General features: G+C 43.4%; 1 protein-coding gene and 1 non-coding gene across 2 annotated transcripts in view; one reads left to right on the top strand and one right to left on the bottom strand.

Annotated features, from left to right (window-relative positions):
* The window catches only part of LOC118642245 (ATP-binding cassette sub-family A member 17-like), a gene marked incomplete at its 3' end in the record, with an annotated part of 168,845 nt that extends 156,223 nt beyond the window's left edge, over positions 1–12,622 (top strand). Inside the window, exons 26-30 of the mRNA XM_036279905.1 lie at positions 5,256–5,443; positions 10,913–11,083; positions 11,347–11,537; positions 11,694–11,767; positions 12,254–12,622. Of these exons, the coding sequence (XP_036135798.1) occupies positions 5,256–5,443; positions 10,913–11,083; positions 11,347–11,537; positions 11,694–11,767; positions 12,254–12,622 (993 nt within the window). The remainder of the gene's footprint in view (positions 1–5,255; positions 5,444–10,912; positions 11,084–11,346; positions 11,538–11,693; positions 11,768–12,253) is intronic.
* On the bottom strand, positions 10,178–10,284 carry LOC118642923. The gene has a single exon (XR_004961832.1). It is a non-coding gene; the product is annotated as a U6 spliceosomal RNA (small nuclear RNA).
* Positions 12,623–14,034: the final 1,412 nt, after the last annotated feature.

Below are 14,034 nucleotides of genomic sequence, written 5' to 3'. Positions count from 1 at the left end.
CGCATAACAACCAACCTACAATAGTATATCCTATAAAACTGTACTGTAAAAAGAATATATTTTTTAAAAGACATTTTCAGATAAACAAAAACTGAAGGAATTTATCACTAGCAGATGTGCACAAAAATAAATAATAAAGAGTAATCTTCAGGCAGAAGAAAAATGATCCCCAGTGAAGCTCAAAGATGCAGAAAGAAATGAAGAGCTGTTTTTAAAAGAGTAAATGTGCAAGTTTTGACTAAACAAAGCTATAATAATGTTTTATACAGTTTAAAATACATATAAAAATTAGAAAATATGACAGTAATGATTTTCAGTCAGGAGAGGGTATGAGGTTAAAGTATTTCAAGGTCCTACTTTGTTCACAAAGAAAATAAAGTTCCAGTTAACACTACACATTGCTAAATCAACGATGTATGTTTTAGTACCCAAGAAAACAACCAAAAGAATAGGGGGGAAGTGTATATACCTTTTAGGCCAACAGAAAAATGATGGGGATGGGGATCAATGTGACAAAACAAGAAGCTAGAGAAAAAGGAACTTAGAATATATGGAACAAACAGCCCTGAATAGAAGTAGATTTAAATCTAGTAATAACATTAGGTATAAATGGACTAAAGACTCCAATTAAAAGATTAAAAGGTTCAACATAGATTTACCACATGACCCAGAATTCCACTTCTGGGTGTATGCCCAGAAGAATTGAAAACCTACATCTACACAAAAACTTGAACATGAATTACTCATAATAGCCAAAAGGTGAAAACAACTCATATGTTCATCAACAGATCAATAAACAAAATATGACCTGTCCATACAATGGAATATTATTTAAAAGAATGAAGTACAGATAATGCTACATATAAAATGGACCTCAAAAACATTAAGTGAAAGAAGCCAGTCACAAAAAGCCATATATTATATTATTCCATTTATGTGAAATGTCCAGAATAGACAAATCTATAGAGACAATTAGTGGATTAGTGGTTGCCAGTAGTGGAGTGTTGGAGGAAATGGGGAGTGACTGCTAATGGATACAGGGGTTCTTTTGGGGGTGATGAAATGTCCTAAAATTTATTGTGATGATGGATCTACCACTCTGAATATGCTAAAAACCTTTCAACAATGGGTGAATGTGGTGAGTGGGTGAACAGTATGGTATGTAAATTATGTCTCAATAAAGCTGTTACAAAAAGAAAAAGAGAAGGAAGAAAGGAAAAAGAAAAGAGGGACAAGGGCACACAGTTCTGGGCAGATCCTACATCTGGCTTTATTGTCATCAGTCACTCATCAACTTACATTTATTGAAGCTCACATAGAAGAAAGTATGAATTTATTCCATAAACTTGGGCGGTAAGAAATGTTACATCGCTTTGTAGTATTTAAAATCAAATGACATCTGCTGCAAGGACTTCATCCTGCCCAGCTGGCAAGAAATCGGACTTCAGTCTTCCTGGAACCCATTTGCACATTACCTCTTGGGACTTTGTAAAAATTCATAGTTGGGCCCGGCCAGTGTGGCTCAGTGGTTGAGCATCGACCCATGCACCAAGAGGTTGCCAATTGGATTCCTGGTCAGGGCACATCCCCAAGGGGGCCACGCAGGAGGTGGCTAATCAATGTTTTCTCTCATCGATGTTTCCATCTCTTTCCTCCTCTCCCTTCTTCCCTCTGTAAAATCAATAAAGAAAAAAAAATTTTTTTAATTCATAGTTGGAAATCTGGAATTTCAATCATGTTAAACTTGTTCCTCTGTTTCTGTATTTTCTCCTAGAAATATCACTTGAATTGATATCATTAAAGAATCCTAACAAAGCTGCGCCCTTGCTCTCTTTCTTTGTGAGCTCACCACCTTTCATCTGCACAAGTATTTTTATTTATTTATTTTTTTATCCTCACCCGAGGACACTTTTTCATTCTTTGTTCAGATAGAGCAGGAGGGAGAGAGAGAAACATCGATGTGAAAGGGACTCATAGAGTGGCTGCCACCCACACGACCAACCAGGGCCGGGGACAAACTGCAACCGAGGTATGTGCCCTTAGCGGGAACCGAACCCAGGTCTCTATGGACCGCAGGCCAATGCTCTAACCGCTGAGCCAAACCGGCCAGGGCTGCACAAGTATTTTTAAACATTCTTTCACATCTTCTAAAATACAGTCTTATTGGTATCTGTTGTTATTCCAAAAATCAGCAGTGACTTCTGAGAGTCCACATGCATTTCTGTCTGAGTCACTCACTGCCTCAGAATTATTTAGCTCCGCTGTAAAGTTGTCATTGGTCCCTGGTGCCACTATGTGCTGAACGGGGCTCCTTGGCCATCCCAGATAAATCACCATGGCAACAGGTTTACAGCAAACTCAGGTGTGTGTAAGCAATGTCACATTTCTTCATTTTCTTTAAATCAAATTACATTTTCAAGACTTCTGTCCCAAAACTGGTACAAAAAATAGAAAAACTGTCTGTATGCACCAAAACCAGATATAAAATTAAAACAATGGTCCTGACTGGTTTGGCTCAGCAGTTAGAGCGTCATCCCGCAGACCAATGAGTCATGGGTTCAGTTCCAGCCAAGGGCACGTACCTCGGTTGCAGTTCGTCCTCAGCCCCGGTTGGATTGTGCGGGAGGCAACCAGTCGATGTGTCTCTCTCACATCAATGTTTCTCTCTCTCCCTTTCTCCCTCTCTCCCCCCTCCCTCCCTCACATTCTATCTGATGATAAATAGAAAAATATCCTCAGGTGAGAATTAAAAAATAAATAAAACAATGGTCAAAGGCCCTGGCCAGGTGGCTCAGTGAATTGGAGCATTATCCTGTACACCAAAAATGTTGCAGGTTTGATTCCCAGTCAGGGTACATACTTAAGTTACTGATTCAATCCCTGGTTGGGGGAGGCAACCGATAACTGATCTATGCTTCTCACTTACATTGACGTTTCTCTCTCTCTTTCCCTTCCTCTCTCTCTAAAATCAATAAAAATATATCTTTTGTGAGGATTAAAAATAATAATAATTTAAAATAAAATGAAATAATGGTCAAAGACTTACCCCTTCTTTAAAAAGTCTAGGCTGAAAGGGATTGATGGACAAGTCTACTGACCACCATCAAACAGATCATTTCCTTCTTGTAGAGCCCTTCAGAATCATGGGAGAAAAGATTGGGTGCTACCAACTCATAAGTGATAATAAAACCAGACAAGGATCCAAAATGAAGCATAGGCCAGTTTCATATAGGAACATAAATATCATAAATAAAATATCAACAGTACAAATTCAGTAATATATTGAGAGAATAAAAATTATGATCAAGTCTGGCTTATCCCAGAAATGTAAGTTTCAATAGTAGAAAAATCCACCTGGCTGGTGTCTCTCAATGGTTGAGCATTGACTCATGCACCAAGAGGTTGCCGGTTTGATCTCTGGTCAGGGGACATGCCCAGGTTGTGGGCCTGATCCCCAGTGGGGAGCATACAGGAGGCGGCCAATTGATGTTCTCTCTTGTCGATATTTCTATCAGTCTTTCTCTCCTTTCCTCTCTCTCTAAAAATCAATAAAGAAAAGATATTTTTAAAAAAATAGTAGAAAAATTCATCAATATAAATCCCTACCTTAATAGATAAAAGGAGAAAAATATTTATCAATAGATGCTGAAAAGCATGTTATTATTTATTTATTTGTTTGTTTGTTTGTTTTTGTTACAGGTGTTTCTCATTTTTCCCCCATTGACACCCTCCTCCTCCCCTCCCCCCCCCAGCCTCATCCCCAGCTTTGTTGTCTATGTTCATTGGTCATACATACATGAATGTAAGTTCTGTGGTTTATCTCTTCCCCCCACAAATCCCCCTCCTCTGAGGTTTGTCAGCCTGTACCCCACCTTCATGTCTCTGGGTTAATTTTGTTCAGCAGTTTGTTTAGTTCATTATATTCCACAAATAAGTGAGATCATGTGATATTTGTCTTTCTCTGCTTGGCTTATTTCGCTTAGCATAATACTCTCCAGGTCCTTCCATGCCATCTCAGAGGATAAGAGATCTTTCTTTCTTACAGCTGCATAGTATTCCATTGTGTACATGTACCACAGCTTGAAAAGGCATTTTAAAGAAACACAGTACCTACTCTTTATATTTTTAGCAAACTAGAAATATAAGAAACATTAGGTTAAAAATCACTTGATAATGGCAATCTACCAGAAATACTTATATTTAATAGTGAAATATTTAAAGCCTCTTTATTCAAGTTGTCTGTTTTCTTCTCAGCAGTTACCCCTCCTCCCCATCCCAAAGCTGTCCAGCTGCTTAAAGTGGGGAGGAAGATGGGGAAAGAAAATTTGGTTATTTTCTTTTGCGGGGGCAGTACGTGCCCCTAGCAGGAACCAAACCCGGGACTCTCTGGTCCGCAGGCCGACGCTCCAACCACTGAGCCAAACCGGCCAAGGCAAAATTTGGTTATTTTCAAAAATGATATTTTATTTTCATCATGTGCTCCAGAGGAATGTTTGAACATGGGCACAAACCAGGGTGGGTCACTGCAAGTTCACAATGGCAAAAACCTGGAAATAACTCAAAGGTGCCTGAATTTTTATAAACAGCTAAGTAAAATCTAGAAACCTTCCATAAAAGACTAAGTGGCAATTAAAATGAGTCAGAATAGGTCTGTGTTTATTGACCAAGGAAGATCTTTAAGATGTAATTTTGTGCTAGAAAAGCTAGTTACAGTCTGTTGATAAGGGATGATACTGTTTGGCAAAAACAACACACAACAGTCCTCTGCAGGGAGTGCACATCCGTGCAAAATTCTGGAGGTGCACATCAACCTGACCACACCAGGCCTGGGGCAGGGATCCAACAAGAGATTCCAGTAGCTTTTATGTAAATATTTCATAAAGAAAATCTATTCATGTCTATATGTGTCTAACAGAAAATATTTTTAAAGGGGAAAAATAAAGTGTCTTCTATTGACTGGACACTTGAAAGTGACAAGAGGTAGGGAGGCACTGGGTGCTGAGGTTTCATGCCAAGTGGGCAGGAAGTAGGGGGCCAAGTAAGTGCTCCAGCCCCATGTGTTCCTGTTTACAGATACCAACAGCAAGCAGTGCATCCGAGGCTCGCTGACATCACTGTTGTCCCACTCATCCCCAAGGCATACATCTGCTCACAGGGCAGAGGCAGGAGCCTGGGCTGGGGCAAGGCCAGAGTAGGTGTTCAGTTGGCAGCTTTCCTTCTGATATGCCTCCCTCTTGGGCTTGTTCCAACCCCAGGTGCAGAAGTGGATTGGCTACTGCCCCCAGTGTGATGCCCTGCTGGATCACATGACAGGCCGGGAGACGCTGGTAATGTATGCCCGGCTCCGGGGTATCCCTGAGCACCACATCAGTGCCTGTGTGGACCAAATTATTGATGACTTACTCATGAACACAAACTCAAACCAGCTGGTGAGGACCTACAGGTAAGATTTAGAGCTCCCTTGGCCCTGCCACCTCCAAAAAATAGATGTGTTCTAGTTCTTCTCAGTGCTGGGGTGTAGAGCAAAGCCCATTAGCCCTGGGCTTATGGTAGCTGTGCAGTCCATGCCACTTTATGGATTTGCAGGGAGGTGGCCTTCCTGTAAGAATGGGTCAATGACCTTGGCTACCCCGAGGCAATACTTCCTCTGGGCCCTGGGCAGTTATGTGGCTGAAGTCAGGTAGCAGCACTGCAGATGTTATTGTCCTGGCAGAATAAGGACAGATCTTTCTTCCTGCCATTAAACAAAGTTCTGATTTTGGTAGGTTTACATTTCAGGCACACATTACCTTATCCCACTGTGTCTGAGGCATCTGAGCTGCTGATATTCTGCCAAGAAGCCTAGGGGTATTTCTCAATTTTCTGTTGCCAGTGACATTAACCCAAGTCCAATTAGCTTAAACAAAGCCAGGCCACACATCTCCTGAGTCCAAGAACTGCCCTAGAGTTGTGCATACCATCCCCTGAACATTTGCGTCAGTACCCCATTCCCTGGATTGGGAAGTCAGAGACACCCAGGGATAAAGGATGTTGTCCTTGGTTCTTCCCTTTCTCTGGGCTTCACTTTCAAGCAGGTTTTTGTGTTTCTTTGTGTCTTTTGAAGATTAAATTAGTTAACATTTGCAAAGTTTAAAACAACACCTTACACATTATAAATGCTATGTGTTCATTTTAAAAAGTTCACTAAGATGGCCCTCTGGCCCTGCAGCTGGAGGAGAAGAGGAAGCACACAGGAGGCCCAGTGCCTGGAGGCTGATCCCTTGGCTGCACTGTGGCCAAGGAGGAGCTGAAGAAGCTGGTAGTAGATCAGATAAAAAGCCAGGAGCAACTAACTGCATAATACACCACCAAGATCACCCTCCTGAAAGAGATACTTAGACTAAGTAGGAGGAAGTTGAGGAGTGGGAGCACAGGGCCAAAGAAACCCAGGATGACCTGGTGAAGACCAAGGAGGAGGTTGATGACATCCCACACCCCAGCTTTCATGTAGGAGCTGGTGGGCTGTCATGTCCAAGAGAACCTTCAGGAGTGGCACAAAGTACATGGGCTACAGCGTTGAGCTGTCCAGCGAGGGCATCCTAGATGACCACAAGAAGAAGCAGATCACTGAGGCCAAGAAGAAGGAGCATGTGCAGCAGCAGTTTATAACCCTGTCCACTGAGCTGCTCCAGCCCAGAGATGAGAACAAGAGGACCCACAACATCATCCACAATGAGAACATGAGGAAAGGCCAGGACAAGTACAAGACTCTATGGCAGAGCCGGCAGGGCAACACCAAGCAGAGCATTGATGAGTTCAAAGCCATATGAAGGCCAGGACTGGGCAGGGCAGAGCCTCTCGCTTGGTCTTTCAAAGGGTCACAGGAAGATTCTAAAACTTGTATTTGTAGTTCTCCAAATCTATACCTCCTCCCCATACTCCAGTTCCTTTAGAAAGAGAATAGTTATTTTAGTGGGAATATTCTGGGACTAGGACCAGCGGAAGCATCCCTGGTTTATTTTTCCCATTTGTATTATAGTGTCAAATAGGCCTGATAATGATGATGATGATGGTGATTGTTATTATTATTGAATAGTATCCTCTCTTATGCTTGGAACAAGACTGATTGAACTAAGGAAAGATACTTATAAGTCTAAATAACACATTCTGTGCTGGCTTGTGTGTTATGAGATTCAGTATAACTAAAGACAACCACATCATGGCTTCTATTCTGTGCCATGCATTTTTCTGTAATTGAAATTAGCTCAAATTGGTTGATTTGTACTTGGTTTCTATGAAGGATGCATCTTTGTATATCTGTGTCGTTTGAAGGGTGAAAATTCATTTAAAAACCGAGTCTAAAGCACTCTTTTGCACAGATGTTACACACACAGTGATTCCGCCCTTCGTTGACAAAATCCTGTGATCATTCAGAATAAACAACACAGGAAAATCCACTTTCGGATAAACTTTTATTGGTGTGTGTGTGTGTGTGTGTGTGTGTGTGTTAACAGTAAGAGGGCTACATTATTAGATGTACACAACTAATTAATGATTAGCCATAGAGTATAGTATTTATATATAATCCATAATATGGATTTGGGTTTTTTCAATTAATTTATTTATTTTTCTTACAGATGTTTCCCCTTTTTCACCCACTGATTCCCCCCTCCCCCTCCCTCCCCACCCTGTCCCCACCTTTGTTGTCCATGTCCATTGTTCATACATACATGCATATAAGTTCTGTAGTTTATCTCTCCCCCCAATCCCCTCTTCAGGGGATTGTCAGTCTGTACCCCACTTCCACGTCTCTGGGACTACCCCATTCCTCAGACTGTTATGTTCATTATATTCCACAAATAAGTGAGATCATGTGATATTTGTCTTTCTTTGCTTGGCTTGTTTCGCTTAGGATAATACTTTCCAGGTCCCTCCATGTCGTCTCAAAAGATAAGAGATCTTTCTTTCTTACAGCTGCATAGTACTCCACTGTGCATATGTATCACAAATTTTTCATCCATTTGTCTACTCATGGACATTTGGGCTATTTCCAGATCTTAGCTATTGTGAATAGTGCTGCTACGAACATGGGGGTACATATATTCTTTCTGATTGGTGTTTCAGGCTTCTTAGGGTATATTCCTAGAAGTGGGATCACTGGGTCAAATGGAAGCTCAATTTTTAATTTTTAATTTTTTGAGGTAACACCATATTGTTTTCCATAGTGGCTGAGCCAGTCTGCATTTCCACCAGCAGTGTACTAGAATCCCCTTTTCTCCACACCCTTGCCAACACTTGTGTTTTGATGCTTTGTTGATGGCAGCCATTCTGACAGGTGTGAGGTGATACCTTGTTGTTGTTTTAATTTGCATCTCTCTGATGATTAGTGATGTTGGGCATTCCTTCATATGTGTATTGGCCATTTGGATGTCCTGTTTGGAGAGGTGTCTATTTAGTTCTTCTGCCCATTTTCTAATTGGGTTCTTTGTCTTCTTTTTGTTGAGTTGTATGAGCACTCTCTATATATTGGAAATTAACCCCTTATCTGATATATCATTGGCAATGATGGTCTCCCATACAGTGTGTTGCCTTTCCATTTTGATGATTGTATCTTTTGCGGTGCAGAAGCTTTTGAGTTTGATGTAGTCCCATGTGTTCATTTTCTCCTTTGTTTCTGTTGCCTTAGGTGATGTATCAGTGAAAATTCTGCTGCATATGATGTCTGAAATTTTGTTGCCTACAGTTTCTTCTAGGATTTTTATGGATGCATGGGTCACATTGAAGTCTTTTATCCATTTTGAGTTTATGTTTGTGTATGGTGCAAGTTGATGGTCTAGTTTCATTTTTTTGCATGTAGCTGTCCAATTTTCCCAACACCATTTATTAAAGAGGCTGTCTTTACTCCACTGTATGCTCTTGCCACCTTTGTCAAATATTAATTGAGCATATTGCCTTGGGTCCATTTCTGGGTTCTCTGTTCTGTTCCACTGGTCTATCTGTTCTTGTGCCAGTACCAGGCTGTTTTGATTACAGTGGCTTTGTAGTATAACCTGAAATCTGGTAATGTGATCCCTCCAACTTTGTTCTTTTTCAAGATTGTTGTGGCTATTCAGGGTCTTTTTTGGTTCCATATGAACTTTTGAAGTATTTGTTCTAGTTCTGTGAAGTATATTGTTGGTATTTTGATGGGGATTGCATTGAATCTATAGATTGCTTTGGGCAGTATGGACATTTTAATGATGTTGATTTTTCCAATCCATCAACAAGGTATGTGCTTCCACTTTTTTATATCTTTCTCTCTTTTTTCAATGACCTGTAGTTTTCTGCGAATAGGTCCTTTATTTCTTTGGTTAAATTTATTCCTAGGTATCTTAATTTTTTTTTGCTGCGATGGTAAATGGGATTGTTTTTTAGTTTCTCTTTCTCTGAGTTCATCATTGGTGTATAAGAATGCCATCGATTTCTTGACGTTAATTTTGTATCCTGCTACTTTGCCAAATTCATTTATTAAGTCTAGTAAATTTTTGATGGAGTGAGTCTTTGGGGTTTTCTATGTATAGTATCATGTCATCTGCAAATAATGACAGTTTCACTTCCTCCTTTCCCCTTTGGATACCTTTTACTTTTTCTTCCTGTCTGATTGCTGTGGCTAAGACTTCCAGTACTATATTAAATAAGAGTGGTGAAAGTGGGCATCCTTACCTTGCTCCTGTTCTTAAGGGAAATGTTTTTAATTTTTGCCCATCAAGTATGATGTCGGCTGTAGGTCTTTCATATATGGTCTTTATTATGTTGATATATGATCTCTCTATTCCCACACTGCTGAGCGTTTTTATCAGAAACGGGTGCTGGATTGTGTCAAATGCTTTTTCAGTGTCTACTGATATGATCATATGATTTTTATCTTTCATTTTGTTTATGTGGTGTATCACATTTATTGATACATGTGATACACCACATTTATTGATTTGAGAATATTGTACCAGCTTGCATCCCCGGGATGAATCCCACTTCATCATGGCGAATAATTTTTTTGATGTATTGCTGGATCCAATTTGCTAGTATTTTGTTCAGGATTTTGGCATCTATGTTCATCAGGGATATTGGTCTGTAGTTTTCTTTCTTTGTAGTGTCTTTTTCTCATTTTGGAATTAGAATTATGCTGGCCTCATAAAACGAGTTTGGAAGTCTTCCTTCTAAAAATATGGAACACTTCACGAATTTGCGTGTCATCCTTGTGCAGGGGCCATGCTAATCTTCTCTGTATCGTTCCAATTTTAGTATATGTGCTGCTGAAGCGAGCACCATAATATGGATTTCTTACATTCATTTTAAAAAGAGAAAGTTTTGCCTGGCCAGTGGGGCTCAGTGGATTGAGCATTGCCCCACGGATGGAGAGGTCCTGGTTCAGTTTCTGGTCAGGGCACATGCCAGGGTTGTGGACTTGATCCCCAGTAGGGGGCATGCAGGAGGCAGCCAATAGATATTTCTCGCTCACATTGATGTTTCTATCTCTCCCTTCCTCTCTCTATAAAAAATTCAATAAAAACATATTTTTTAAAAAAGAAAGTTTTGTTCTGTATATTTTATTACCTTTTACAGAATAATAAAAATAAGAATTACACATTAAAATAAATAAAATGGCCCTTTGCCCTTATCCCCAGCACCCACAGAGATCCTCAAAAAAGGCTCATTGACCATGTACTTACCTGGACTGCGGGTGAATAGGGAATGGTGTCCAGGATAATGGCTTAAACTCAGACTTGACAGCCAAGTTACAATGCCATCCTGGGGGAGGGTGATGGGCCATGTTACAAAAAGTCCTACCAGGGGTTTTGAGCACTTTCTGGACAGAGAAGAAAATGTGGGGAGGGTTGGACTACTGAAGATTAACAATTGCCACTCAGTCCAACCTTCCTCCCCTCTACCCCAGCGGTGGCAACAAGCGGAAGCTGAGCACTGGCATTGCCCTGCTTGGAGAGCCTGCAGTCATCCTCCTGGATGAGCCAACCACTGGCATGGACCCCGTGGCCCGGCGCCTGCTCTGGAGCACACTGGAGAAGGTCCGAAAGTCTGGCAAGGCCATCATCATCACCTCCCATAGGTAAAGCTGGGGGATCTGTGTGTCAATGGATGAGCTGGGATAGGGGCTGTGGGATGGATGGGCAGGGAGGGGCTGTGTGGAGAAAGACCTAGCATCAGCTGGTACAGAATCTGTGAGAATTCCCAGGCACTAGCATGTGGGCCACACTCTGAGCAAGGGACTCAGGAACAGCCTGATCTGGGTATTGACACTCAGTGTTTAACACAGAGGGTGGATGTCAGCATACCCCAGCCCTGTGTCAGGCCTCCACTGCTTCTCCCCAGCATGGAAGACTGTGAGGCCTTGTGTACTCGTCTGGCCATCATGGTGCAGGGTCAGCTCAAGTGCCTGGGCAGCCCGCAGCACCTCAAGAGCAAGTTTGGCAGCGGCTACTCTTTGCGGGCCAAGGTCAGGAGCGTCAGACAGCAGGAGGCACTTCAGGAGTTCAAGGCCTTTGTGGACCTGACCTTCCCAGGTGTGTGACACTACACAGAGGGCTTCTGTGCCTCGCTCCTGGCAAGTCCCACATGCCTGACCCCAAGGTTGAGGGCTGAAATTCTGTGGGCCCAGTTTACCTTCCCTTGGCCCTTCGGCTAGGTTCTCATGGGCACATGGTTTCTCCTTTGTGCAGGCAGTATTCTGGAAGATGAGCACCAAGGGATGGTTCATTACCACCTGCCTGGCGATGGCCTCAGCTGGGCAAACGTGAGCATATATCTGAGCACTGGAGGGAGCATAGCTCTGATGTCACTTGCTTTCTCTTTTGGGTGAAGTCTCATGTTCAGTACTGCTGCTATTCCTCTCTGATATCTCCATGACCACGTTCATATGGATTTCATAAGATATGTTTGAGCTAGAAGGGACATCGGAGATCAACTCCTCTTCATTTCACAGAGAGAACAGCAGACCCAGATAGGGGGCGCCACATACCCAATGTCACACGGCAAGTCAGGGGCCCAGCCAGAACCTCTTCTTCCTGGCACCATTCTCAACCAGGGTCCCTTTCCCTGAGATTGCAGATAGCTAAATTCTGCAGGAATGACTTGCTCGGAGTGCTCTAGGGGTCTAAAGAGTGAAAGAGGTCTGGCCCTTTGGGGACCGTATCACAATCCCTTCCTCTTTCCACCCTCTGCTGTCTCTTCTCTCCTCCTCTGTGCCCACAATCCACAGTGACCTCCTCCCTTCCCACAGGTATTTGGCACTCTGGAGCAAGCCAAGGAGAAGTACATGCTGGATGACTACACAGTCAGCCAGGTCTCCCTGGAGGACATCTTCCTGAGCTTCACCTGTCCTGGGCTCCCCACCCAAGGGGAAAACAAACAAGGGCAAGCAGAGCCAGCAGGCCCCTCATCGCCACCACCTCTCTCCCAACCTCCCTCCAAGCCTCCCTCTCCACTTCCCTCCAAGCCTCCCTCTGAGCCTCCTTCTCCACTTCCCTCCAAGCCTCCCTCTCCACTTCCCTCCCAGCCTTCCTCTCCACTTCCCTCCCAGCCCTCCTCTCCACTTCCCTCCCAGCCTTCCTCTCCACTTCCCTCCCAGCCTTCCTCTCCACTTCCCTCCCAGCCTTCCTCTCCACTTCCCTCCCATCCTCCCTCACCACTTCCTTCACAGTCTGTCTTGCTATAATAAAAAGTTCCCAGTGCCAGGTTAGCCCAGGTGTGCATAGTCTGCCATGGGCTACAAGGGTTACATAGGCAGCTGGTGGTCCCAAGAAGCTCAGCTCAGGGGTGGAGGATTGGGGTGGCTCTCTGCCAGACTGAGGTCATTTGCCTTGAAGTCCTGGTGGAGAACCCAGGTGCAAGCCAAGAAGAAGTACAAGCTAGATGACTACAGGCAGCCAGGTCTCCCTGGAGGACATCTTCCTGAGCTTCACCTGCCCTGGGCCCCCCACCCAAGGGGAAAACAAACAAGGGAAAGCAGAGCCAGCAGGTTCCTCTTGCCACCACCTCCCTGGTGGCAGGTGGCCTCAATGAGACCTGCCTGTGGAAGCAGCCTCAGAGAAACACCTGCTGTGTCCTCTCAAGGAGCAGTAGCCTGAGGGTGACCATGGTTGTAATAATGTCAGAGTTCTGAAGGTAAGAGAAGAGACAGATTGATGGGTTTGCAGCCTAACTCATAATTTTTCAACATGTACATATTTGGATTTGCTCTCTGCCCCAGCCCCTGCAAATGTTAAGGTAAGCCTGCATGTGACCCCACACCAACCCCTGAAGTGGTCGTGATCATTATACCATTGCCCAGATGAGTGAGCTGAGATTTAGACTTCAGTAACTTTCCACAGTCAGCAGGTATAGAGCCAACATTGACTCAGGCAGAGAGAGGTTCTCAAAGTGGTGTTCCTGACCACAGCATTAGCAGCATCCAGAAACTTGTTAGAAATGCAGGTCACCCACCCCAGACCTGTTGAATCAAAATTTTGGGGTGAGGCCCAGCAACCTGCGTTAAAATGAGCTCCATGTTAACAGGTGCCTCTGATGCAGTTCAGGTGTGAGAACCACTGAACACAAGACCTGCGTGCTACGGACCATCACCCTGTCTAGCCTGCATGTGGATGGATGTGTCTTTGCACCTCTGTCATGAGGATACCCTCTGAGACATGCCCCATCAAGCAGCCTTTCTCTCTCCAGCGGGGTCACTATGGCCTCCTCTAAAAAGTCCCCTCAGCTTCTCCTCTGAAAGTTGTGCTCTCCTCCCTTCTCAGCCAACCTCTGGGAAAGTGGTGTCTACCATCCCTGCCCACACTTCCTATTTCTCATCACCACTCGCCCAAAATTACAGTATTATCACACCCTTTGCCCACACCCACTGGTTTCTCCCTTATTTTTTCATGTAACTTCTCTATGGCATTTCACAATGTCTCCTGCAGCCTTCTGATGAAAGCCTCTCCCCACTTCATCTGGTTCTCTGTCCTTCCATGGCCCCTTCTCTGCCTCCTCTGAATGAATGCTCCTCTTCTTTTCTGTATGAATGAT

The sequence above is a fragment of the Molossus molossus genome, unplaced genomic scaffold (genome assembly GCF_014108415.1).
Source record: "Molossus molossus isolate mMolMol1 unplaced genomic scaffold, mMolMol1.p scaffold_m16_p_3, whole genome shotgun sequence".
Taxonomy (NCBI): Eukaryota; Metazoa; Chordata; class Mammalia; order Chiroptera; family Molossidae; genus Molossus; species Molossus molossus.
This window is presented reverse-complemented; position numbering and strand designations above follow the sequence as displayed.